The sequence below is a fragment of the Leucoraja erinacea genome, chromosome 6 (assembly GCF_028641065.1).
Source record: "Leucoraja erinacea ecotype New England chromosome 6, Leri_hhj_1, whole genome shotgun sequence".
NCBI lineage: Eukaryota > Metazoa > Chordata > Chondrichthyes > Rajiformes > Rajidae > Leucoraja > Leucoraja erinaceus.
The window spans coordinates 9,825,064-9,849,585 of NC_073382.1; the positions used below are offsets into that span (position 1 = coordinate 9,825,064).

General features: G+C 45.0%; 1 protein-coding gene across 1 annotated transcript in view; it reads right to left on the bottom strand.

Annotated features, from left to right (window-relative positions):
- Positions 1-24,522, bottom strand: part of LOC129697883 (rho guanine nucleotide exchange factor 17-like) — a 405,774-nt gene that overhangs the window by 120,668 nt on the left and 260,584 nt on the right. The window contains exons 2-3 of the mRNA XM_055636589.1: positions 19,934-20,011; positions 9,572-9,754 (exon numbers count right to left, since the gene is read on the bottom strand). Coding sequence (XP_055492564.1) covers positions 9,572-9,754; positions 19,934-20,011 — 261 coding nt within the window. The remainder of the gene's footprint in view (positions 1-9,571; positions 9,755-19,933; positions 20,012-24,522) is intronic.

Below are 24,522 nucleotides of genomic sequence, written 5' to 3' on the forward strand. Positions count from 1 at the left end.
CAAGGAGCTGGCCTAGATTTCCCGACAGCAAAGATTCATTGTGCATGGATCCTCCCATGACCTCTGGTCTCTGGTTCAGCTTACTAGTTTGCTTGCACTGGGTGACCTTAAAAGAGGAAGGCTGGCTTATTTCCCGGTCAACATTTATCCCTCACCAATCCGATTCGCTGAGAAATTCATCCCTAGATGATAGATTGCTATGTAGAAGTAACAGTACATTGCACTTTATGTCTGAAATTCCATTCATTAATCAGTTCCATTCATCAATAGAATACATTTCTGAGACAGAGTTCCATATGTGACACTATGATACAGCTTATATGCTGCCACTGATGAGGCAGGAATATTTAGACAATTTCTAGATCCAAGTACAAAATAAATTACAAAAAGTGGTGAATTCCGCCCAGTTCATCACAGGTACTGACATCTCCGACATCGATGGGATCTATAGGAGGTTCTGCCTCATAAAGGTAGCTGGCATTGTCAAAGACCCACACCATCCAGGTCATGCTCTCATTTCACTCCTGCCATTGGAAGAAGCTATAGTAGTCTGAAAACCACAACCTTTAGGTTCAGGAACAGTTTCTTCCCAATTACCATCAGACTCTTGAACACTACAAATACCAAGTAAACTGCAAATTGGCTGATTTACACTGGGGACTTTGAGCGACTGTATGCAATAATATATATATTTTAATTTAGAAAGACACAACAGCCATGATTGAATGTTGGAATAGACTTGATGGGCCAAATGGCCTAATTTTGCTCCTATATCTTATGAACATGAATCAGGGCTTTCAAAAGGGAACTGAAGAGGCATTTGAAGGAGAGTAATTTGCAGGTGGCACGATGGCACAGCAGTAGAGTTGCTGCCTTACAGCGCCAGAGGCCCGGGTGCTGTAGGGAGTTTGTACATTCTCCGCGTGACCTGTGTGGGTTTTCTCCGGAATCTCAGGTTTCCTCCCACACCCCAAAGGTTTGTAGATTAATTGGCTAGGTATAAGTGTAAATTGTCCTTAGTGTGTGTAGGACTAGTGTTAATGTGTGGGAATCGCTAGTCGGTGCGGACTCGGTGGGCCGAAGGGCCTGTTTCCGCACTGTATCTCTAAACTAAACTAAACTAACAGGACTGTCTAGAATGGGCCGGGGAATGGTACTGATGAGATTACTCTGCAAGGAGCTGGCATGGTCTCCAAGGACCCAACAGGTTGCTACCCATGCTGAAAGAATTCCCTGATTCAAGAAGGCAACTTGGGCAGCCCACTGACAAACTAATCCCGACTCCACAAAACCCATTTCAACAGCGTGAATATGACTCAACTCTGCAGGAAGACGTTGCATATTCACCACACATTTGTTGTCCCTTTGCCAGTAGAGCTAATTCATGGATCATCTCACTGCATGAATAATTCTGGGCACTGCTCTGCTGCTGCCTACAGAACGCACAAGCTTGCTTCCCGAGGTAGTGGTTTCCTCGTCAGGAGGTCTGCCAAGGCCCAGTCTTTTAATCTGTGCAAGTCATGTCACCAGTGAGGTAATCGCACTGGATTTTTATGAACGGGAGCTGTGAGGCATCTTTGACGCAGGCAAAGCAAACGCCACTAAGGCCACCTGCATGGGTTTATACTGAAATAGCTGTGATCCTCAAATCTGCTGTTATTGAACAATGTAGAAAAACATGGATCCGTAGATGAAATTTCGCTTGGGTAGCTTACAACACAGCGGTATGAACATCTCATTTTTTAATTTTAAGTAACTTCATCTCCTACTCCCCTCCCCTCCCCCCTTTGTCCTCCCTAGTCTTTTAACCAGTTCTGCAGTTGTTTCTCTTGAGTGCATCTTCCCCAGCCAACAATGGGCCTACCAGGCAATGCCCAGCCTGAGGTCATTTGTCGCTAGCCCCGGTTAGTCCTGGCCTTATCTCGCCTCCAACTTTTCACACCCCCCCCCCCCCCCCCCCCCCCCACATTCCCCCATTCCCCCACTTTTTAGTATGAAGGGTCCCGACCCAAAACGTCACCCATCCATTTTATCCAAAGATGCTGCCTGACCTGCTGAGTTACTCCAGCACTTGGTGTCTATCTACAGCAAACAACCTATTGTACAGAATATAAAAGTACAGTAATATTCCTGAAAGAAAGTTGTAAACGATGGTCCTTTGTACAATTTGCCTTGAAATCAGTCACAGGGACATCCAATAGTGTAAACTCCACACAGGGCAGCTCCAGAGGTCAGCATCAAAACCTAGTCTTTGGCGCTGGGACTCGGCCAGCTCGACCAGCTGTGCCACTGTGCTGCACCAAGGGTGCAGGCTCTCTATCTGAGACCTCAACCATTCCTCTGCCACCACAGATGCTGCCTGCCCCGTTGAGATCCTCCAGTAGTTTGTTTGTCACTCTTATGAACATCCCCTGCACAATGGTTTTGGTTTAAATTGAATTTTTTGAATTTAAATCACCTGGACATTTATTACAGATGTATTAACATCTTATAATTGGGGCTAGGGCTACAGTCTTGGATGTGTTCCCATGTTGAGTGTAAGATACTGCTCCAATTTTCCATAAAAGCGGGAAACTGGAAAATAGCCAGCCCACGTTGATTAGTCCTCTGCTCCTCCCATATGATAGCAAACTTGTCAAAGGCGCTTGCTAGCATTGTTAGAAAGGTTTCGAGATTAGATTTTGTTTCAAGAGCATTGTTTTGAAGAATAATACCTTTTCATTTCTTAAGCTTTGTCCCATTTAAAAAAAATCCACCACAAAGGATATATTATTAGGGATAACTTTCTGATGAAGGGTTGCTCTCAAAAGATCAACCTGATCTGTGTGCTCCATTCATAGGTGCAAACTAATCAGCTCTTTATCAACATCGGCAGCTCTTTCATGTATTTATTTAGCAGCGATATTAACATTAAAAATATAAAGGAGAGACCAGCAGAGGAGCTACTGTATTTACTGTATTTAACACCACGACTTGTCGGTGGGGATGCAGCGAGCCGGCAGCCCTGCCAGCAGTGTGTCGTTTTTTCTACTTTTTTTGTTTTTTTAGTGTGTCTTAATGTGTGTTTTTAATGTCTCTCTGTGCGTCTTGTGTGTGGGGGGGGTGTAAGTGGGAAACCGCTTCGGTCACCTCCTCCACAGAGAGGCGACTTTTTCCATGTTGCCTCCCCCGTGGCCTAACAGCAAGGATCAGTGCGGCCTTTCCTGGGGACGCGCCCAGGGCTTCAGCTTCAGCAGCGGGCGCAGCGAGGACTCTTTCATCGGGGAGCGGGTGAGCCCTCGCCGGAGGTGAGCGCTCCGTTCGCTGGCCCGTGGCAGCCTGAAGCTGCGGTCTGCAGAGCTAAAGCTGCCGACGTCATGGGCCTGGGATCCCTCGTTGGGGACCCGGGAGGAGAAGAGCTCTGACCGCCGGACTGCGGCCAACTTCTACCGCGGGCGCGGCGTGGACTTACCATCCTGAGTGGGGTCCCTCGCCGGGGATCCCTAGAGAGGAGCTCCGACCGCCGGCCCTGCGATCTGCGGTGCTTCTGGCTGCGGCGCGGCGGGGACTTAAAATCTTCAACCGCCGGCCTGTGGCCTACACCAACTTGAAGCCGCCGTCTCCGGTGGGGAGGCACCAATTCAGGACTTATCTGGACTTTACCTTGTCTGTACATTTGGACACTCACAGCGGCGACTGCGGAGGGTTGAGGTCCCGACCACGGGGGAAAATGGAGGAGAACTGGCCAATTTTTGTGCCTTCCACCACAGTGATGAATGCTGTGGTGTATGTTTGTGTAAAATTTTATTGCGTATTGTGTATTTTTTTATTGTACCACTGCTGGCATATTCATTTAACTGCACTTTATGTGCAAGTGACAAATAAAACTTGACTTGAATGAAACACACAGAATGGAAACACGCAGCAGGTCAGGCAGCATCCATGGAAAGAGAAACAGGGTTAACGTTTCAGGCCGACGATTATTTGCCAAAACTGGAAAAGAGAGGAAAAAAACTAAAAGCTGACTCTTATCTCGGTTTCCTAATTCTGAAAAAGAGTTTTTGATTTGAACAAACTCTGCTTCGCTTTGATGCTGTCTGACCTGCTGAGAGCTTCCAGCATTTTTTATTTGTTTTACATTTCCAGGATTTACTGATTTTTGATCTTCCATTGACAACGGAATACATCACCAAACAAACAATATTCTGAATCATACTGTCATTTAACAAGGAAAGTGGTCCTAACATTTTTCACAGGAGCCATTGTCACACAATATTTAACAGCAAGCGAGGCAGGAACAGAAAATAAATGTGTCTCATTTTCACAACATTGCGCCTAAGCCGTTGATGGAATCATGGAATCAGAAATGGTCTTTATCCTGTTATATTACTTAGACCCAACAAAGTAGACCAGATGCAATATATTTCCAAGTCAGGACAGTGTTTGCTGCGGTTGCAAACCTGTAGGTGCCGATGATTCCATGCATCTACCACCTCACCTCAATTTATCCAGTTGTTCTACTTTTTGCAATATTAATGGAATAGAAACATAGAAACATAGAAAATAGGTGCAGGAGTAGGCCATTCGGGCCCTTCGAGAGCCTGCACCGCCATTCAATATGATCATGGCTGATCATCCAACTCAGTATCCCGTACCTGCCTTCTCTCCATACCCCCTGATCCCCTTAGCCACAAGGGCCACATCTAACTCCCTCTAAATATAGCCAAGGAACTGGCCTCAACTCCCCGCTGTGGCAGAGAGTTCCAGAGATTCACCACTCTCTGTGTGAAAAAAGTTCTTCTCATCTCGGTTTTAAAGGATTCCCCCCTTATCCTTAAGCTGTGACCCCTTGTCCTGGACTTCCCTAACATCGAGAACAATCTTCCTGCATCTAGCCTGTCCAACCCCTTAAGAATTTTGTAAGTTTCTATAAGATCCCCTCTCAATCTTCTAAATTCTAGAGAGTATAAACCAAGTCTATCCAGTCTTTCTTCATAAGACAGTCCTGACATCCCAGGAATCAGTCTGGTGAACCGTCTCTGCACTCCCTCTATGGCAATAATGTCCTTCCTCAGATTTGGAAACCAAATCTGTACACAATACTCCAGGTGTGGTCTCACCAAGACCCTGTACAACTGCAGTAGAACCTCCCTGCTCCTATACTCAAATCAAATAAGAATCATTTAGGACAGTAAATGCTGGAGTAGGCGCTGAAAAAAAGCTCCCGACCTAAAACGTTACCTATCCATGTTCTCCAGAAATACTGCCTGACCTGCTGAGCGAATCCAGCTTTTTATGTCCTTTTTTGTACATCAGCATCAGCAGCACCAGCATCTTTCATTTTCAAACCCGTAATCTTAGCTATTGTCTAAACCAATGTATGGGAACAATGTTTGTCAGCTATAAAAACCTGGATGCAACATGATTACCTCAAACTCAACAGCGATAAGACAGAATTCCTCCTCATAGGCTCCAAAGCCACACTCAGCAAAATCAATAACCCCACTCTCACCATCGACGGCACCACTGTCTCCCCATCTCCCCAGGCCCGCAACCTTGGCGTGATCTTTGATTCCACCCTCTCCCTTGAGCCTCACATCCGCCATGTCATTAAAACCTCCTTCTTTTATCTCCGCAACATCGCCAAACTCAGACCCTCTCTCACACCTCCCGCTGCTGAAAGACTCATCCATGCCTTCATCTCCTCCCGACTGGACTACTGCAACTCACTTTTCCTTGGCATCAGCTCCACCTACATCAACCGACTCCAACTGGTCCAGAACGCAGCTGCCCAACTCATCACCCACACTAAATCCTGGCATCACATCACTCCAGTCCTCAAACAACTTCACTGGCTTCCCATCTCCCACCGGATCACCTACAAAATCCTGGTCCTCACCTACAAACCCCTCCACCATCTGCCCCCCCCCCCCCCCCCCCCCCCCCCCCTATCTCACTGACCTCCTCGCCCCCTACCAACCCTCACGGTCCCTCATATCCACATCAGCTGGTCTCCTCTCCATCCACAAGTCCAACCTCCGCAGTTTTAGGGACAGAGCCTTCTCCAGGGCAGCTCCCAGGCTCTGGAACTCCCTCCCCCAACTGATCTGCAATTCCGTGTCCCTCACCATCTTCCAGTCCCACCTCAAGACCCATCTCTTCACCTCTGCCTATCCTTAGCCCCACGTCCCCCTCCCTTTTCATCTGTGCATTAATTGCCTCATATTGTGTTTTGTATTGAATTCTGTCTTTACTTTGTGTACTAGTCATGTCTCTACTATTTATTTCATTCCCCTTACATGTTTTTCCTCTACCTGCTAAATTTTTGTACGGTGTCCTTGAGACTCTTGAAAGGCGCCCATAAACAAAATGTATCATTATTATCATTAATGTACTCTCATGAATTGTAACAGTTCATTGTAATCAAAACAACCTCAAGGTACAACATGGAAGGGGCAGAAAACCCGGGGGGGGGGGCAGAGGGGACACGCCCCTCCCCAAGGGGGGACGCGTCCCCCCCCAAGTTTTTGTCATCCGGATTTTAAAATCTCCGTTTTCCGCTAGACAGTGGAGGTGGGACTGCTGATTGAGGGCGCCGATTGGACGAGACAGACGTCGGTCAACAGGCAATAGGGGCGGGACATGATGATTCAGCTCGATGATTGGAGGAGGGAGAAGTGGGGGGGGGGGGGAAGGCCGGAGGATAGAGCGCGGTGATTGGGGGAGGGAGACGTGGCACAGACCTGCGCCTCTTCCACAGCCAGGATCGATCCCGGCCGGCCCTCCGGCGCTGTCCCGTCCCCACCCGAGTCCCCCCTCCCCCCCCCCACGGGTGGCCAGAGAGGTCGGGAGTCAGACGCGAGCTGCACCTCCAGGCCCACAGCCAGCGCAGAGAAGCAACGCTAAACCCAGCTCACTCTGCCTGTCCCGCCAGGTTAACCTACAGCCCTTCCTGGGCTTGCAGGAAATATGGCCAGCGCGGCGGAGAAGCAGCGCTGGTGTCCCGTCAGTCCAGGCAGGGCTGTAGGTTAACCCGGCAAGACAGGCAGAGTTGAGCTGCATTTAGCGCTGGATTGAGCCTCCGAAGCCTCGCGCATGTGTGTGTGAGTGTGCACATGCGTGCGCGGCCGCCAAAAAATTGTGTCCCCCGGTCTCCTCCATATTTTGATAGCGTGTTTGTGCCTGCAACATGGTGTGCTACATTAGGATTATCAACATAATTGACTTCAGATGATGTTATGAACTTGAACAAAATGCAGAATGATTTATTCAGCCATGTAGATCCTGGGGTTAGGTTGTACCTTTTAACATCCCTACTTCAGTCTTTATTAGGAGAATTATATCATTAGTTGTACAACATCACTACTGCCACCAGGTGAATAATAGAGGTGCCTGGTTCCAAGTGGGATGCACCAATAATAATTACAAAATCATGGTTAAACAATTTAGACCTTTAGAAAATAGAATCACAAGAAGATATGTAAATATGTTCCTTATTATTCCCCTGTCCCACTTAGGAAACGTGAACGGAAACCTCTGGAGACTTTGCGCCCCTACCCAAGGTTTCCGTGCAGTTCCAGGAGGTTGCAGGTGGTTGCCGGAGGACGCAGGTAGTGGAAGCAGGTAGGGAGACTGACAAAAACCTCCGGGAACCGCACGGAAACCTTGGGTGGCGCAAAGTCTCCAGAGGTTTCCGTTCAGGTTTCCTAAGTGGGACAGGGGCATTATGTCACAGAGTCTTAACTGGATAGCAACACTGGATCCCCGCTGTGCCTGCACTAAACACAAAGCATCCAGTTGCACTAATTCCACACAAACACCACATTATTCTCCCCACATTCCCATTAACCTAGGACAATCGAACTTCGTGGTCAGATCAAGATACCAGCACTAAGAATAACTGGGTCTTGAAAATGGCACCAAACTGGCGACTCTGTATGCTGTTGCAGTGTATGTGTAGGAAGGAATGCTGGTTTAAACCGAAGGTAGACACAAAGAGCTGGAGTAACTCAGCGGGTCAGACAGTATCTCTGGAGAAAAGGTACCCTTGTTTCCTCACATTTCCCAAAGACGTGCGGGCATGTGGTTAATTGGCCTCTGTAAATTGCACACATAGGGAATGGATATGAAAATGGGATAACATAGAACTAATGTGAGCGGATGATCGATGGTCAGCATGGTCTTAGTGGGCAGAAGGACGTATGTGTGTGCGTCCGTGCGTGTGTGTATGTGTTTCTTTGTTTCTTTCTTATTAGCAGGTGATTATTTGCCCTGGTATCAAATTTTGTGCGATTATTAACCTATTCAGTGCCTTTGCATAAATTACTGATATTAATGTTCAAATCCAATGTGTGTAATCAATTTAGGTTTTCTGCTCATTTTATTGACATTCGGGTTCGCCTGCTATATAAAACCATAGGTTTCTGATCCTCTAAGTTTTGAAGTGCCCACAGTAGCACATGCCTTACAGCGCCTTATAGTTAATGCTCAGGCTGGGGAGATTACAGCATAAAGATCATTTTTACAGTCGATGTTCAGATGTCTTTTCCACAATCACTATCACAGTTGAATTGGACAAACATGCTCAGTATGACTGACACCAGTAATAATACTGATATACTCCATGCTGCTGTCAATACTTTTGCTGGAACTACTTGGCTCTCTTTTTTGCTGAGATACTCCCAATGGTGTCAAAGGGTTTTGATCGAATTATCTGCAGATGTAACAGGCTTTGGTCTGCAAAACTGCCCTGAAATCAGCTGGAGGTTGGTTCAGGCTCACATTTGTAAAGAGGAAAGTAAAGGACATCAGAAGGAATTATCAGAATTAAAAAAGGGGTCTTTTAGGAAGGAGATGAGGAGGAATTTCTTTGGTCAGCGGGTGGAGAATCTGTGGAATTCTTCGCCACAGAAGGCTGTGGAGGCAAAGTCAGTGGATATATTTAAGGCAGAGATAGATAGATTCTTGATTAGAATGGGTGTCAGAAGTTATGGGGTGAAGGGTTACTAATAGATACTGTATAGTATATGAGGGTTTTGTCCTTTCTTTTGTTCTCTCTTTTTTTAATGGCTTTGCAAATATTTGATTAGTGTATAAATGTAAATAATTTGGTGTACATGTAGCTGCTAAATTTGTATAAGATAATTATAAGCAGTTGAATAAGGGGTGGGAATTAATAAGCTTTGGCTTCTTCCTGCTCCTTTTCGGACACATACGATTTCATCTATTTATAGATATTGTTTATGACACTTTATAAATATTCTTGTTTTTTTTGTATGCTGTTTCACACTTGCTTTTTATTCTTTTATTCTGTTTGAAATAAAAAATTAATTAATTAAATAAATAGATAAATGAATGAATAAATAAGGCAGGAGAATGGGGTTAGTCAGGAGAGATAGATCAGCCACGATTGAATGGTGGAGCAGACTTGATGGGACGAATGGCCTAATTCTACTACTATCACTTATGATCTTATGAAACAGCTGCAGGAACACACAAAAAGGCCTGCCCGAGCTCAGCTCCTTTCAACCCCACTCCAGTTGTCAGTGTGTGCCTTTGACTTAGACACTGTGCACGTTTGCGTAATACTCACTGTTTCTATCATCAAGTCACCCACTTTCTGCTTCTCATGCCAGTTCTGGACACACTGGTGAGCCTGTTCCAGGAACTTCTCGTGATGCTCCAGGATTTCCGGAATTTGGAAAAACATATCATCCACAAGGGCCAGGTCGCAGATAGATGAATTCTCTGGTTGCTTCAGAGGTCTCATGTATCCCTGCCGGAAAGAAATGTTAAAACCAGTCAGCAATCAGCAGCAGAAAGCATGATCAATAGTATAGGGAGGAACTGCAGATGCTGGTTTAAACCGAAGATAGACACAAAATGCGGGAGTAACTCAGCGGGACAGGCAGCATCTCTGGAGAGAATGTGTAAAACCAGGACAAAGGTGTCCTGAAACAGTTCTGGTTTCACACCTTACACTTCCTTATCTATGTATCTCCCTCTCCCCTGACATCAGTCAGAAGAAGGGACTCGGCCTGAAACGTCCTGTCCATCCTTATGTTCCTTATCTATGTATTATCTACTTCCTTATCTATGTATCTCCCTCTCCACTGACATCAGTCTGAAGAAGGGTCTCGACCTGATGCTGCCTGTTCCACTGAGTTACTCCAGCATTTTGTGTCTAAGTATGATCAATACATCCCTTATCATTATCCACTGGAATTATTTGGAATCAGATTCTGATTCTATCATTTACAAAATCAATACAGTTCCTAAACCCATGACAAGTGTGTGAGTACATCGGATTCTAAATCTCATTCCAAATTTTGATCCTCAGATACCATCGAGTGATTTCACGACAAACACTGTATCCTAAATAGACAGAAACCGTGACAAGAAAATAATAAGCGGTTTACTCTGGGAAGCTTGGACCAAATTAAAGTAAGAGTGAAGTTGAGTTTACTGTCATATGCACTAGCTTGATGAAGTGCAGGTAAAATGAAAATCGGCTACGGGTGCCAAGATCGCCCCATGAACGGAGGGCTCATGGCCCCCGACTGTGGGAGACAAAGAAGGGAAGAGATTGAACTTTTATTTTGCCTTCCATCACAGTGAGGAATGAGGAGGAGTCGCTGTGGTGGATGTTCATGTTAAAATGTATTTTGTTGCTTTTTAATGGTATGACTATGGCAAATCTAATTCCTCGTATGTTGCAAAACACACTAAAGTTCAAGTTCAAGTGTTCAAGTGAGTTTATTGTCATGTGTCCCTGTATAGGACAATGAAATTCTTGCTTTGCTTCAGCACACAGAACATAGTAGGCATTTACTACAAAACAGATCAGTGTGTCCATATACCATAATATAAATATATACACACATGAATAAATAAACTGATAAAGTGCAAATGACAGATAATGGGTTATTAATGATCAGAGTTTTGTCCGAGCCAGGTTTAAAGTATGATTCTGATTATGATGATGATGTCCTGATATCTAGAATTTTGCACAAAGAATAAGTTCCATATACAGAACAAGTTACAGTGCATGGAATACAGCACATTACAGTGTACAGATTGCAGTACAACTAGATTCTTGGGCAATGAAGTGCCCCAACTTGAGTTCACTGAATGGTAGTACCTGCGAGGGAACGCCCATTATACCCTAAAGGATAATCATTTGTATTTAAACTGTGGATTTAACATGGAAAGATGTCCATGGGTCTTCACAGCCACATTATCAAAAAATATTGGGTAAAAACAAGGGGATGTTAGGTTCAATAACGAATAGCTTAATCTAAAAGACAGGTGTAAATGACCGCCTAAACAGAGGAAAGAGAGGTCTAGGAAGGAACGGCAACATTATGTGATTGAGTGTGGTGGTGACAACCGCAGTGGTGAAATGAATATAAGAGGGCAGTGTGGACAATTCAGTGAGCTGCACAGTCGGAGCAGACTTGAGGCAAAGAAGTGGGTGAGGCCAAGAAGGGATTCTGCAAAATTGCAAATGCTGACACTATTGGACAGGAGGCAAAGTTGATGAACGTGAACAGTTGAAAGGCCAGGCAGGAAAATGGAGAAAATGAGGGCATTGGCATCAGAAAGTTAAACAAGGTCATGTAAGTTTGTGTGATGAGAGGGATGGAATAATGAGCCACAGTGTAGCTGCTGTACCTGCAGTAAATTGCACTGGATTAAGAGGTAGGATCATTTATATTGTATGGCATAATATGTAAAATTAATATATTGTTGAAAGTCTTCCAAAATGCATGTATAAAGTAAAACATAAAGTATGGTACAGGATATAACGCAGATATACCATACTATGCAGACAAACTATATAATAGGCCACATTTAGAGTATTGTGTTCAGTTCTGGACACCATGTTATAGGAAAGATGTTGTCAAACTGGAAAGGGTACAGAGAAGATTTACGAGGTTGTTGCTTGGACTAGAGGGTCTGAGCTATAGAGAGAGGTTGAGCAGGCTGGGACTATTCTTTGGAGCGCAGGAGAATGCGGGAAGATCGTATAGAGGTGTATAAAATCATTAAAGGAATATACTGGGTAGATGCACAGAGTCTTTTGCCCAAAGTAGATAAATTCAGGACCAGAAGACCTTATGCCCCTGTCCCACTTAGGAAACCTGAACGGAAACCTCTGGAGACTGTGCACCCCACCCAAGGTTTCCGTGAGGTTCCCGGAGGTTTTTGTCAGTCTCCCTACCTGCTTCCACTACCTGCAACCTCCGGCAACCACCTGCAACCTTCGGGAACTGCACGGAAACTTTGGGTGGGGCGCAAAGTCTCCAGAGGTTTCCGTTCAGGTTTCCTAAGTGGGAGAGGGGCATTACGGTTTAAGGTGAAGGGGAAAAGATTTAATAGGAATCTGAGGGGTGACTTTTTCACACAAAGGGTGGTGGATCTACGGAACAAGCTGCCAGAAGAGGTAGTTGAGGCTGGGACTATCCCAACATTTAAGAAGCTTAAGTTCTGGACACCATGTGATAGGAAAGATGTTGTCAAGCTGGAAAGGGTACAGAGAAGATTTACATGGACTTTGCCAGAACTAGAGGGTGTGAGCTATAAGGAGAGGTTGAGTAGGCTGGGTCTCTATTCCATGGAGTGCAGGAGGATGAGGGGTGATATTATAGAGGTGTATATGATCATGAGAGAAATAGATCGGGTAGATGCACAGAGTCTCTTGCCCAGAGTAGGTGAAACGAGTCTGAGGACATAGGTTTAAGGTGAAGGAGAAAAGATTTAATAGGAATCTGAGGGGTAATTTTTTACACAAAGGGTGGTAGGTGTATGGTACAAGCTGCCAGATGTGGTAATTGAGCACTATCCCAACATTTAAGAAACAGTTAGACGGGTACATGGACAGGACAGATATATATATAATCCTAGGTCTACTGGTGTGGTTGATTTTATCTGCTTACCTGAAGATAGGGCAATTGGAGCCAACAGCTAAAGCCAACACCAAGTTATGTCCTAATCCTATGAGTTTATAAGACAAATTAAGAGCCTGATTCAAACCTGTGAATCTCTCACGTGGTGGTTTTGGATACAGATATCATTCTGACACAGACGGTGGGGATCAGTCATCTCTCCAAATGGTGTGAGGGAAAATCAATTTTCAGGTTCACTCAGGCTGTTCTTATGCACCTTCCCATGATCAATTCACCAGAGCCAACTGTAGGAACTAGGCAGGTAATGGCTCTTGATTTTGGTCGATGATGTTGCTTCTCAACCATTTGGAAAGACAGCTCAGTTCCTCTTTGGCACAATCAATTAAACAGAAGCAATGCATTATCCCAGCCCTATCTTGTTCTTTCCTGTAACTCCACTTGCTACTGCAATCCATGCCACCACTTAGAAACATAGAAACATAGAAATTAGGTGCAGGAGTAGGCCATTCGGCCCTTCGAGCCTGCACCGCAATTCAATATGATCGTGGCTGATCATCCAACTCAGTATCCCGTACCTGCCTTCTCTCCATACCCTCTGACCCCCTTAGCCACAAGGGCCACATCTAACTCCCTCTTAAATATAGCCAATGAACTGGCCTCGACTACCCTCTGTGTCAGAGAGTTCCAGAGATTCACCACTCTCTGTGTGAAAAAAGTTCTTCTCATCTCGGTTTTAAAGGATTTCTCCCTTATCCTTAAGCTGTGACCCCTTGTCCTGGACTTCCCCAACATCGGGAGCAATCTTCCTGCATCTAGCCTGTCTAACCCCTTAAGAATTTTGTTAGTTTCTATACGATCCCCTCTCAATCTCCTAAATTTCAAAGAGTATAAACCAAGTCTATCCAGTCTTTCTTCATAAGACAGTCCTGACATCCCAGGAATCAGTCTGGTGAACCTTCTCTGCACTCCCTCTATGGCAATAATGTCTTTCCTCAGATTTGGAGACCAAAACTGTACGCAATACTCCAGGTGTGGTCTCACCAAGACCCTGTACAACTGCAGTAGAACTCCCTGCTCCTATACTCAAATCCTTTTGCTATGAAAGCTAACATACCATTCGCTTTCTTCACTGCCTGCTGCACCTGCATGCCTACTTTCAATGACTGGTGTACCATGACACCCAGGTCTCGCTGCATCTCCCTTTTTCCTAGTCGGCCACCATTTAGATAATAGTCTGCTTTCCTGTTTTTGCCACCAAAATGGATAACCTCACATTTATCCACATTATACTGCATCTGCCAAACATTTGCCCACTCACCCAGCCTATCCAAGTCACCTTGCAGTCTCCTAGCATCCTCCTCACAGCTAACACTGCCCCCCCAGCTTAGTGTCATCCGCAAACCTGCAGATATTGCCTTCAATTCCCTCATCCAGATCATTAATATATATTGTAAATAGCTGGGGTCCCAGCACTGAGCCTTGCGGTACCACACTAGTCACTGCCTGCCATTGTGAAAAGGACCCGTTTACTCCTACTCTTTGCTTCCTGTTTGCCAGCCAGTTCTCTATCCACATCAATACTGAACCCCCAATGCCGTGTGCTTTAAGTTTGTATACTAATCTCTTATGTGGGACCTTGTCAAAAGCCTTCTGGAAGTCCAGATACACCACATCCACTGGTTCTCCCCTATCCACGCTACTAGTTACATCCTCGAAAAATTCTATAAGATTTGTCAGACATGATTTACCTTTCGTAAATCCATGCTGACTTTGTCCAATGATTTCACCACATTCCAAATGTGCTGCTATCCCATCTTTAATAACTGACTTTAGCAGTTTCCCCCACTACCGATGTTAGACTAACTGGTCTGTAATTCCCCGTTTTCTCTCTCCCTCCCTTCTTAAAAAGTGGGGTTTATGTTTGCTACCCGCCAATCTTGCCTCAGGAACTACTCCAGAATCTAAAGAGGTTTGAAAGATTTTTACTAATGCATCCACTATTTCTGTAGCTACTTCCTTAAGTACTCTAGGATGCAGCCTATCTGGCCCAGGGGATTATTAACTTGGATAATTCCAGCTTTGTTCCTTTAATAAGTCAAGGGTTTTAACTAAGATATCTCTATCTGGCTTTAATGCAATAATTATTTCTTTGACTGGTTTGAACATGTATCCTCGAAGTCCATTACAGTTTGACACCTTTCTCGGCCTGATATGTTGCTGTGCTACAATGGTTGAATCCATTTGCTGTTAACTTTAAGGGCCTGTTCCACTTCCACGACCTCTGCCGAGTTTGCCCTTGACTCATGCTCGCAGCATGGTCGCCATGAGGTCGTAGGAGGTTGTAGGCAGGTCGTAGCATGTCGTGATGCTAGCCGTATCAAAACGTTGCGGCGTTTTTTCTAGCCTGATAAAAAATGTCCACGAGTGAAAAAAAGTCGGAAATGGAAAAAATCGATACTTTTTACTCGTAGGCAGGCTGTAGGCAGGTCATAGCAGGTCGTGATGCTAGTCGTAGGTAGTCGGAGGTGGTCGGTGTGGTATTATGCAATATAGTGTAAGGCTGAGCAGAGGGGCACTAGGACCCTGCGTGCCAGAAGCCAGGCTCCAGTAACCGGATGTGACTGGAACCCAGGGTGTGGGCAGAGAGAGAGTTGCCTGGGCTTACACAGGAGGCTGTTGCAGCTGCTGTTATTGTACAGATTAAAGGTATACTCTGTTTACGTCGTCGTACGAGCCTTATTACAAGCATAACCCGACAGTCGGAGGCGGTGAAGGTAATAGCTCCGGGGTGAAAAAAAAGTAAGTCGAAAAAAAAGGTGATTTAAACAGCAGAACATCACCTCTGTCACCCCAGGGCATGTTCATTCATAGCTGGAGAGTTTTTCGGAGAGGAGACTAGTGTTTTAGAGATGGCACCAAAAAGGCAGCAGCGCAGTGGGAGGGCACAACCCTAAAAACAACCTGCCATGCAGGTGTTGCCCACCCAGGGGGAGGAAGGTGATGCCACAGGAGGTGACAGTGCAGGAGGAGGTAGCCCTGCATGAGAGACCCCTGGAGGAGGTGACCAGGGTGGTAGTATATGTCCCCACCACCACCCCATCCTTCACTGCCTCATTTGAAGGCAGCAAAGCAGCCCTTTCTCCTGCGTCTGTCACAGCATCAGAGGAAGATGCCCCATTGGTGGTGAGGGTGGGTTGAAGGATTGAAGGTTATGCCCTACACCGTCACCAGGCAGCAGGAGGGGGACCTTGAGGAATGGTTCCAGCAGAATGCCATCCTTTATGAAAAGGAAAATGAGGGGTACAGGGACAGGGACAAGAATGGCATGCTTGCCATCCACTGCCCCACATGTGTGCTTAAAGTTCCATCTTTAGTCAAAGCCCAGCGCCACTCTCTTCCAGTCATCTGGTGTACTGGGACAGCCCATCTCATCATCTCCATTCACCCATTGAGACCTCTTCTTGTGCTTCCACCCTTGCTCTGCCCCTTCTGCCTTTCTTAAAAGGCTGCTGAAGCAAAAGGGCTACTGCAAACAGCGGTAAAAGGTACATGGTCGAAGCCAGTCTTCAACATAGTCGAAGGAGGTCTTCTTCATAGCCATGGGAGGTTTTCAACATAGTCGTAGGAGGTCGTAGACATAGTCGTGGAAGGTCGTAGGAGGTCGTAGGTTACCGGCACCTTGATTTTTTTTTAGGTTGTTTAAGGTCGTCAGAGGTCGCGAATTAGGTCGTGAAAGTGGGACAGAGGCTTTACTAGTTATGCCTTATCCTTTTCTATTTCACCTCAGTCCAGGCAGTATTGCTTTCTCCATGTAGCACTTTATGTGCTTTTGAATTAAACACATCAATCATTCTTTAGGCAGACACTAAATGCTGGAGTAACTCAGCGGGACAGGCAGCATCTCTGGAGGGAAAGAATGGGTGACTTTTCGGGTCAAGACCCTTCTTCAGACTGATGTCAGGGGAGTGGGCGGGACAGAGATAGAATGTAGTTGGAGATTGGTGGGAGAACTGGGAAGGGGGAGGGGATGGAGAGAGAGGGAAGCAATGGATATTTGAAGTTAGAGAAGTCAATGTTCATACCACTGGGGTGTAAGCTGCCCAAGTGAAATATGAGGTGCCATTCCTCCAATTTGCGCTAGGCCTCACTCTGACAATGGAGGAGGCCCAGGGCAGAAAGGTCAGATTGGGAATGGGAGGGGGAGTTAGTGCTGAGCCACCGGGAGATCAGGTACGTTCAGGCGGACTGAGCGGAGGTGTTCAGCAAAACGATCACCGAGCCTGCGCTTGGTCTCACTGATGTAGAGAAGTTGACACCTGGAACAGCGGATACAGTAGACGAGGTTGGAGGTGGTGCAAGTGAACCTCTGCCTCGCCTGAAAAGACTGTTGGGGTCCTTGGAAGGGGTCAAGGGGGGAAGGTAAAGGGACAGGTGTTGCATCTCCTGCGGTTGCAGGGGAGAGCACCTGGGGAGGGGAGGGTTTGGGTGGGAAGGGACGAGTTGACCTCTGCGGAAAGCAGAAAGGGATGGAGATGGAAAGATGTGGCCTGTAATGGGATCCCATTGGAGATGGCAAAAGTGTTGGAGGATTATATGCTGTATGCAATGGCTGATGGGGTGGAAGGTGAGGACATAAGAATAAGGGGTAAGCCATTTAGAACAGAGATGAGGAAACACTTTTTCACACAGAGAGTTGTGAGTCTGTGGAATTCTCTGCCTCAGATGTCGGTGGAGGCCGGTTCACTGGATACTTTCAAGAGTGATCTAGATAGGGCTCTTCAAGATAGCGGAGTCAGGAGATATGGGGAGAAGGCAGGAACGGGGTCCTGATTGGGGACGATCAGACATGAACATATTGAATGGCGGTGCTGGCTCGAAGGGCCAAATGGCCTACTCCTGCACCCTATTGTCTATTGACAATGGGGACTATGTCCTTGTTGCGAATGTGGGGAGGAGGAGCAAGAGCAGAGCTGCGGGATATCGAGAAGACCCTAGTGAGAACATCATCTATAATGGAAGAGGGGAACTCCCATTTCCTGAGGAATGAGAACATCTCCAATGATCTAGTATAGGGGGGTTGCTCGTAAGGTCACTGGGTCATAGGGCTTGACGCATGGAGCCGCTCAATCCATCTGGAGGACATCCGTAACTTCCGGTATATGTTATTAATGCAAGAAACGCGTACTTTCCTAACTGTTAAAAACCGCCAAAATGTTGAATTTTTGCGATGTAAAAAACTGTGGAAGTTGGGGTAAGTGTGAGAGACATGTACCCAACTTTAGAATTCCAAAAGTGAAGCAAAATAAAGGTAAAGAGAAGTGAGAGCTGAAGGGACAACAACAGCTAAAGTGCTTGGTGAATATTGGCCGTGCAGATATCGGAATTGAAAATATTGGAAATTATCGCGTTTGCTCACTGCATTGCATCAACAGTAAGTCATTATTTGTGGTTTTTCTTGATTCCATTGGTATCTAAAAAGTCTCAGAAGTGATAAATCTGGCCGTAAACTTTGCTTCAGAGGAGTTTTCTTTTTGTATGTAAAAACCCACTTGAGAACCATGGGCGATTTTAAAATTTTACAGCCAGATTTATCACTTCTGAAACTTTTTAGATGCCAAAGGAATCAAGAAAAAACACAAATAATGCCTTAGTTGATCAAATGCAGTGAGTAAACGGGCAATGTTCACCAAGCACTCTGGCTGTTGTTGTCCCTTCAGCTCTCACTTCTACCTACCGTCATTTCTCCTCACTTTTGGAATTCTGAAGTAGGCTAAATGTCTCACACGCTTATCCCGATTTCCATAATTATTTACAGCGCAAAAATTGACCATTTTGTTGGGTTTTAACGGGCCCGCTACGCTGGAAACAATGGTCAATGCTTACCTGCAGTCCATCGCGTGTACTCCACTTGGAGTAGCGTAGCAATAGTACGGGTCATGGGTCGTGACCCGACTGCCATGAAACCTCCCTATAGAAAACCTCAACCTGGGGGCAGATGCAGCGTAGACGGAGGAATTGGGAGTAGTATTGGGTAGAAGTTATGGAAAAGATGTAGGGGAAGTATTTGCAGATGGAAGTGAAATAATGACAGGGTGGGTTGATTAGAGCAGATACAATATAAGGAAGATCAGGGGGACCCTTGTTATACGAGAATTTTTCCCGAATAGTCTGGGACCTAGACGACATGTCTGTAGCCCTGTGTATCACTTTACGCGCCAGTTTGTGGTTAATCCCAGGGGGGTGGGGGGGCTCGCTCGGATGCAGTCCCCTGCCATTGTTACAGTTTGAATTTGGGAGCAGCGCTATTGGCCAGGACGTATCGCCGGTTATTTCAGCAGCTGATTTCTTACCTGTATAAAGGCAGGCGCTAGGAAGCCATAAGTTAGTTCATATACAAGAGGGGCTCACCGACGGGGTGAGTCGCGATCAGCGCCGTGGAAGGAGGCAGAGAGAGAGAGAAAGAGAGAGCCGTGTGCTGCTGTAAAACGGATCCCACGCATACCAAGACAAGTATTGTTTTTGTTCTCTCTCTTGCCAATAAAACTGATTGTAACTAAACAGATGAGTGAGCCTTTTTCTGTTCAACTAGTCACGATCCTTGAACCTGTTCCCCTGTAACAACCATAACGGAGGATAGGATGGCAGCTGATGTGATTATATGCTCCACAATCCACAACATGCACAAAATCCCATCCACACATACACACATTCTCACTCTCACTCACACACAGACACAGTGGGCGGCACAGTGGTGCTGCGATAGTGAGCAGGAGACCTAGGTTCGATCCCGACTACGGCTGCAATCTGTGCAGAGTGTGTACATTCTCCCTGTGACCGCGTGGGTTTTCTCTGGGTGACCCGGTTTTCGCCCACACTCCAACGACGTGCAGGTTTGTAGGTTAATTGGCTTCTGTAAATTGCCCCTAGTGTGTACGATCCAAACGAGGGATAAGATTGAACTAGTGTACAGGGGATCAAAGGTCGACTCAGTGGGCCTGTGCCACACTGTGTCTCTGAACTAAAACAAACTAAACACACAAAGATACCTGTGTGAGTGTTCGCAGTGACTCCACGTATGACTGTTCCGCATCCAGCAGGGTCATCATTACATGCTTTCTCATATCCTGTGTGAGGAGAAAAAAAAAACACAATGAGGGATGGCATTAGTGATCCTCTTTAACTTGTTACCCTCTGGACACAGTTCCATCGGTGTTATCAACACTCTATTTCCTGGCCCTATGTCTGAGGAAGGACATTCTTGCCATAGAGGGAGTACAGAGAAGGTTCACCAGACTGATTCCTGGGATGTCAGGACTTGCATATGAAGAAAGACTGGATAGACACGGCTTTGTACTCGCGAGAATTTAGAAGATTGAGGGGGGATCTTATAGAAACTTACAAAATTCTTAAGGGGTTGGACAGGCTAGATACAGGAAGATTGTTCCCAATGTTGGGGAAGTCCAGAACAAGGATTCACAGTTTAAGGATAAGGGGGAAATCCTTTAGGACCGAGATGAGAAAAACATTTTTTACACAGTGGTGAATCTCTGGAACTCTCTGCCACAGAAGGTGGTTGGGGCCAGTTCATTGGCTATATTTAAGAGGGAGTTAGATGTGGCCCTTGTGGCTAAAGGGATCAGGGGGTATGGAGAGAAGGCAGGTACAGGATACTGAGTTGGATGATCAGCCATGATCATATTGAATGGCGGTGCAGGCTCGAAGGGCCGAATGGCCTACTCCTGCACATATGTTTCTATGTTTCTATGGACCATTAACATTAGAATTAAACCCAGGCTGCATTAGATGGCTAGTGGTCTGCTGGGCAACAGATCATTCTCCACTGTCACACAAATGGCCTTTGTCAAACTGGACAGCATAAGAAATGGGGAGCTCTGCCTGATCACCCAACCCCAAGTCGATGCAATCACGTACGGACTGCTGCCATTTGACATCTCCCAACTCAAACAGATTGAGAATCAAATCTTGGACATGCCTTATCTGTATGGCTCAATTCCAAAGCAATGGGTTGGTCAACTGTGTTAGTGGAAGAAACCTTGCTCCCTCATCTCAGTCTAACTGTAATTGAAATGGAAGTGCAACAAGAAAGAAGGATGTGAATACTATTTTTTAATAATGCGTATGTCACTTTCCAGAAGCGTGCAAGAGGGTGGATGCTCATTGCTCCACCTAATCCCAGGTTTACATCAACCTGATCCCAGTATTGTAATGCACAGCATGGATTTGTGATCAATTCTATTATCTTGTTCTTTGTTCTTGAGTAACAATCCAGGATAAACTGCACCAGCTCAATGTCATAATGCCAACCTAGGATTGTCCATCCAACAGTTTTAAACCTTGGGCCTTAGCCTTTTACTTCCAGAATGTTTTTGCAGTGCTTGTGCAGGTACTGCAATAGTTTTGCACATGGACATTATCCCAGATTATTCTCAGCATTGAGAATAATAAACCCATCTGTTAAATTCCTGATTTATTAAAAACACCACACTGAAAACAGTTCGTGGCTGGTTTTTAAAAAATGAAAACAATTTGTCTTTTTGTTTGAATTAAAAGTTTGGTTTTAAGATTAAATGAATCCCAAATGTTCCAATGATCATACTTTGATTCTATTGAGTTCATATGGCATATCAGCGGAACTGGATATTAAAACCATTCCAGCAACATCAGAGCCAGTTGTTAATCTGTGTAATATATAAAATGATTATGAATGAATTGCTGCTTTTTCCTCTTGTGAGAACGGAATCCTTCATTCCACTCACAATATCAACAGGCAAGGTGGCGTTTGGGATGACAACACTCTGAGAACAGCATCACTATGTAACAGGAGGGAGCATATAATGGTAATATCACATGGAACATCATTGCAAAAAAACATTTAGCTCCAACTCCAAAAATTACAGAATGAACAACTTATTTGCAGTTGACCATGAACGTCAAACTAAATACCCACCGTATCAAAAACAGGAAATGCAGAAACATTAAGCAAATCAGGATAGAGTGTGGATAGAGAAAGAGTCAACTTTTCTGGTCAATAACCCTTCGTCCAAATTTATTGACCTACAGAGCGTTTGGGGCATTTTCTGATTTCATAAGTTCACAAGTTCAAAGGTTATAGGAGCAGTCCTAGGCCATTCAATTATGGCCTCTCAGCCATACAAATACATTTTGTTTCAGATTTCCAATATCTAACTATTTTTTGTTTTAATATCCAACATAAAACCTTATTTGAATCATAATAGCTCAGCTAAGATGGAATGATTATTTTCGTAGATTTGTCTCCATTTATCTGGCACAGGGGTACAGTTGCTGCCTGACAACACCAGAGACCCAGGTTTAATGGCCTAATTCTTATTGTATATCGTGTTGTTACTTGCGAGTGGAGCACCAAGGCAAATTCCTTGTATGTGAATACTTGGCCAATAAATGTATTCATTCATTCATTCATTCCTGACTATGGATGCTGTCTGTATAGACAGTGTACGTTCTCCCTGTGACTGCGAGGATTTTCTCCGGGTCCACACAGTTTCTTCCCACATCTTCAAAGACGTAGGGGTTTGTAGATGCATTGTTTTTTTAATTTGTCCTGTGTGTAGGACAGAACTGGTGTAGGGGTGATTGTTGGTCGGCGCGGTCTGGTGGGCCGAAGGACTGGTCTCCATGCTGTATCTCTCAATTAAACTAATTCCTGAACTGGTGGCAGGAGAACGTATACTGAATGTAAAGTTGTCCGGGGTTAAAACTGAATATTAGATGTTTTGTGAGAAATACTATAAATGGCCAAAAAATCTAAGATACATATTGTGAATGCTCTAGCTATTGCAAATGCCTAATATTTGAGTGAGAAATAGGATCCTGTAGTATAGTAAACATTGTACTAAAAATGTCAAGGGTTATGTTTTTTGAATATTGAATATTCACAAACAAGAAAATATGACAGTGAGCAAAACTGGCATTTCCTCACCCCTCACCACCTTCCATTCAAATTCTATTTCCACACTGTTTTCTTTATAAACTGGCATTTACAGCACGGAAACAGGCCCCTCACCACCCTTCTAGTCCGTGCCGAACACAAATTCCCCTATTCTCAGACCTAACTGTTTTCTGTATCCATATTTCAGAATTCATTTTTAAATGAGTGATACAGCATGCCTCCACCACCTTCACTGGAAGCTCATTCCACACAGCCACCACTCTCTGAGTAAAGAAGTTCCCCCTCATGTTACCCCTAAACTTCAGTCCCTTAATTCTCATGTCATGTCCCCTTGTTTGAATCTTCCCTACTCTCAGTGGGAAAAGCTTTTCCACGTCACTCTGTCTATCCCTCTCATCATTTTAAAAACCTCTATCATAAAGTGCAAAAACCTCTATTTGCACTTTATGTTTTCAGAATTTAGTTTAGTTGAGTGATACAGCATGGAAGTAGGCCCTTCGGCCCACCAAGTCCACGCCTGCCATCGATCACCTGTTCACACCTGTTACATGTTATCCCACTTTTGCCTCCAATCCCTACACACTAAGGGCAATTTGGAGAGGCCAATTAACCTACAAACGTGCACTGGGATGTGGGATAAAAGGCCTCAAAAAGGCTGGCAGTATCATCAAAGACCCACACCATCCTGGCCACGCACTCATCTCTCTGCTACGTTCAGGTAGAAGGTACAGGACCCTGAAGACTGCAACAACCAGGTTCAGGAATAGCTACTTCCCCACAGCCATCAGGCTATTAAACCTGGCTCGGACAAAACTTTCATTATTAATAACCAATTATCCGTTATTTGCACTTTATCATTTTATTTATTCATGTGTGTATATATTTATATTATAGTATATGGACACATTGATTTGTTTTGTAGTAAATGCCTACTATGTTCTGTGTGCTGAAGCAAAGCAAGAATTTCATTGTCCTATACAGGGACACATGACAATAAACTCATTTGAACTTGAACTTGAAGAAACCGGAGCACCAGGTGGAAACAACCGTGGTCACAGGAAAAAACTTAACCTGGGTCTCTGGCGCTTTAAGGCAGTAACTCTACCAACTGTGCCACTGTGCCTGGAAACGCAAGCGAGTGAAGATGCTGGAATATGGACCAAATGCAAATTGTTGGAGGAATTTATCGGGTCAATCAGCATCTGGGGAGGCCTGATGCAGGGGCTTGACCAGAAATGTTGTCCTCTGCAGATGCTGTCTGACCTCCAGCAGTTTGTTTTTGGCAGAAGAAGAAAGCTCCGTAATAGACGGGAATGTTTCCAAAGGATGACAGATTCATTTTATCCAGACTCTTGCGGTGAATGTCATTGTCCATATCCAATTAATACAAGACATATGATGTGCAAATAAATAATAACTGAGAACGTGCAATACAAATTTTTGATCATTAATTTAGGAATTACACCACAAATATCGGTAACTGCTGAAAATATAATCCAAACAAGCTGGGCCTCATTTGGAACTATTTCTTATTGCTGCAATGACCAGCAGTGCAGGCTGGCCATTATTACAATAAATCCCAGCTCCAAGTATTTGAATAATCATTCTAATAACTAGCACAATATTCAGTTACAAATACAGTCAACTGGCAGATCCACTCAGTCCCTTTTAGCCAAAGCCCCATGG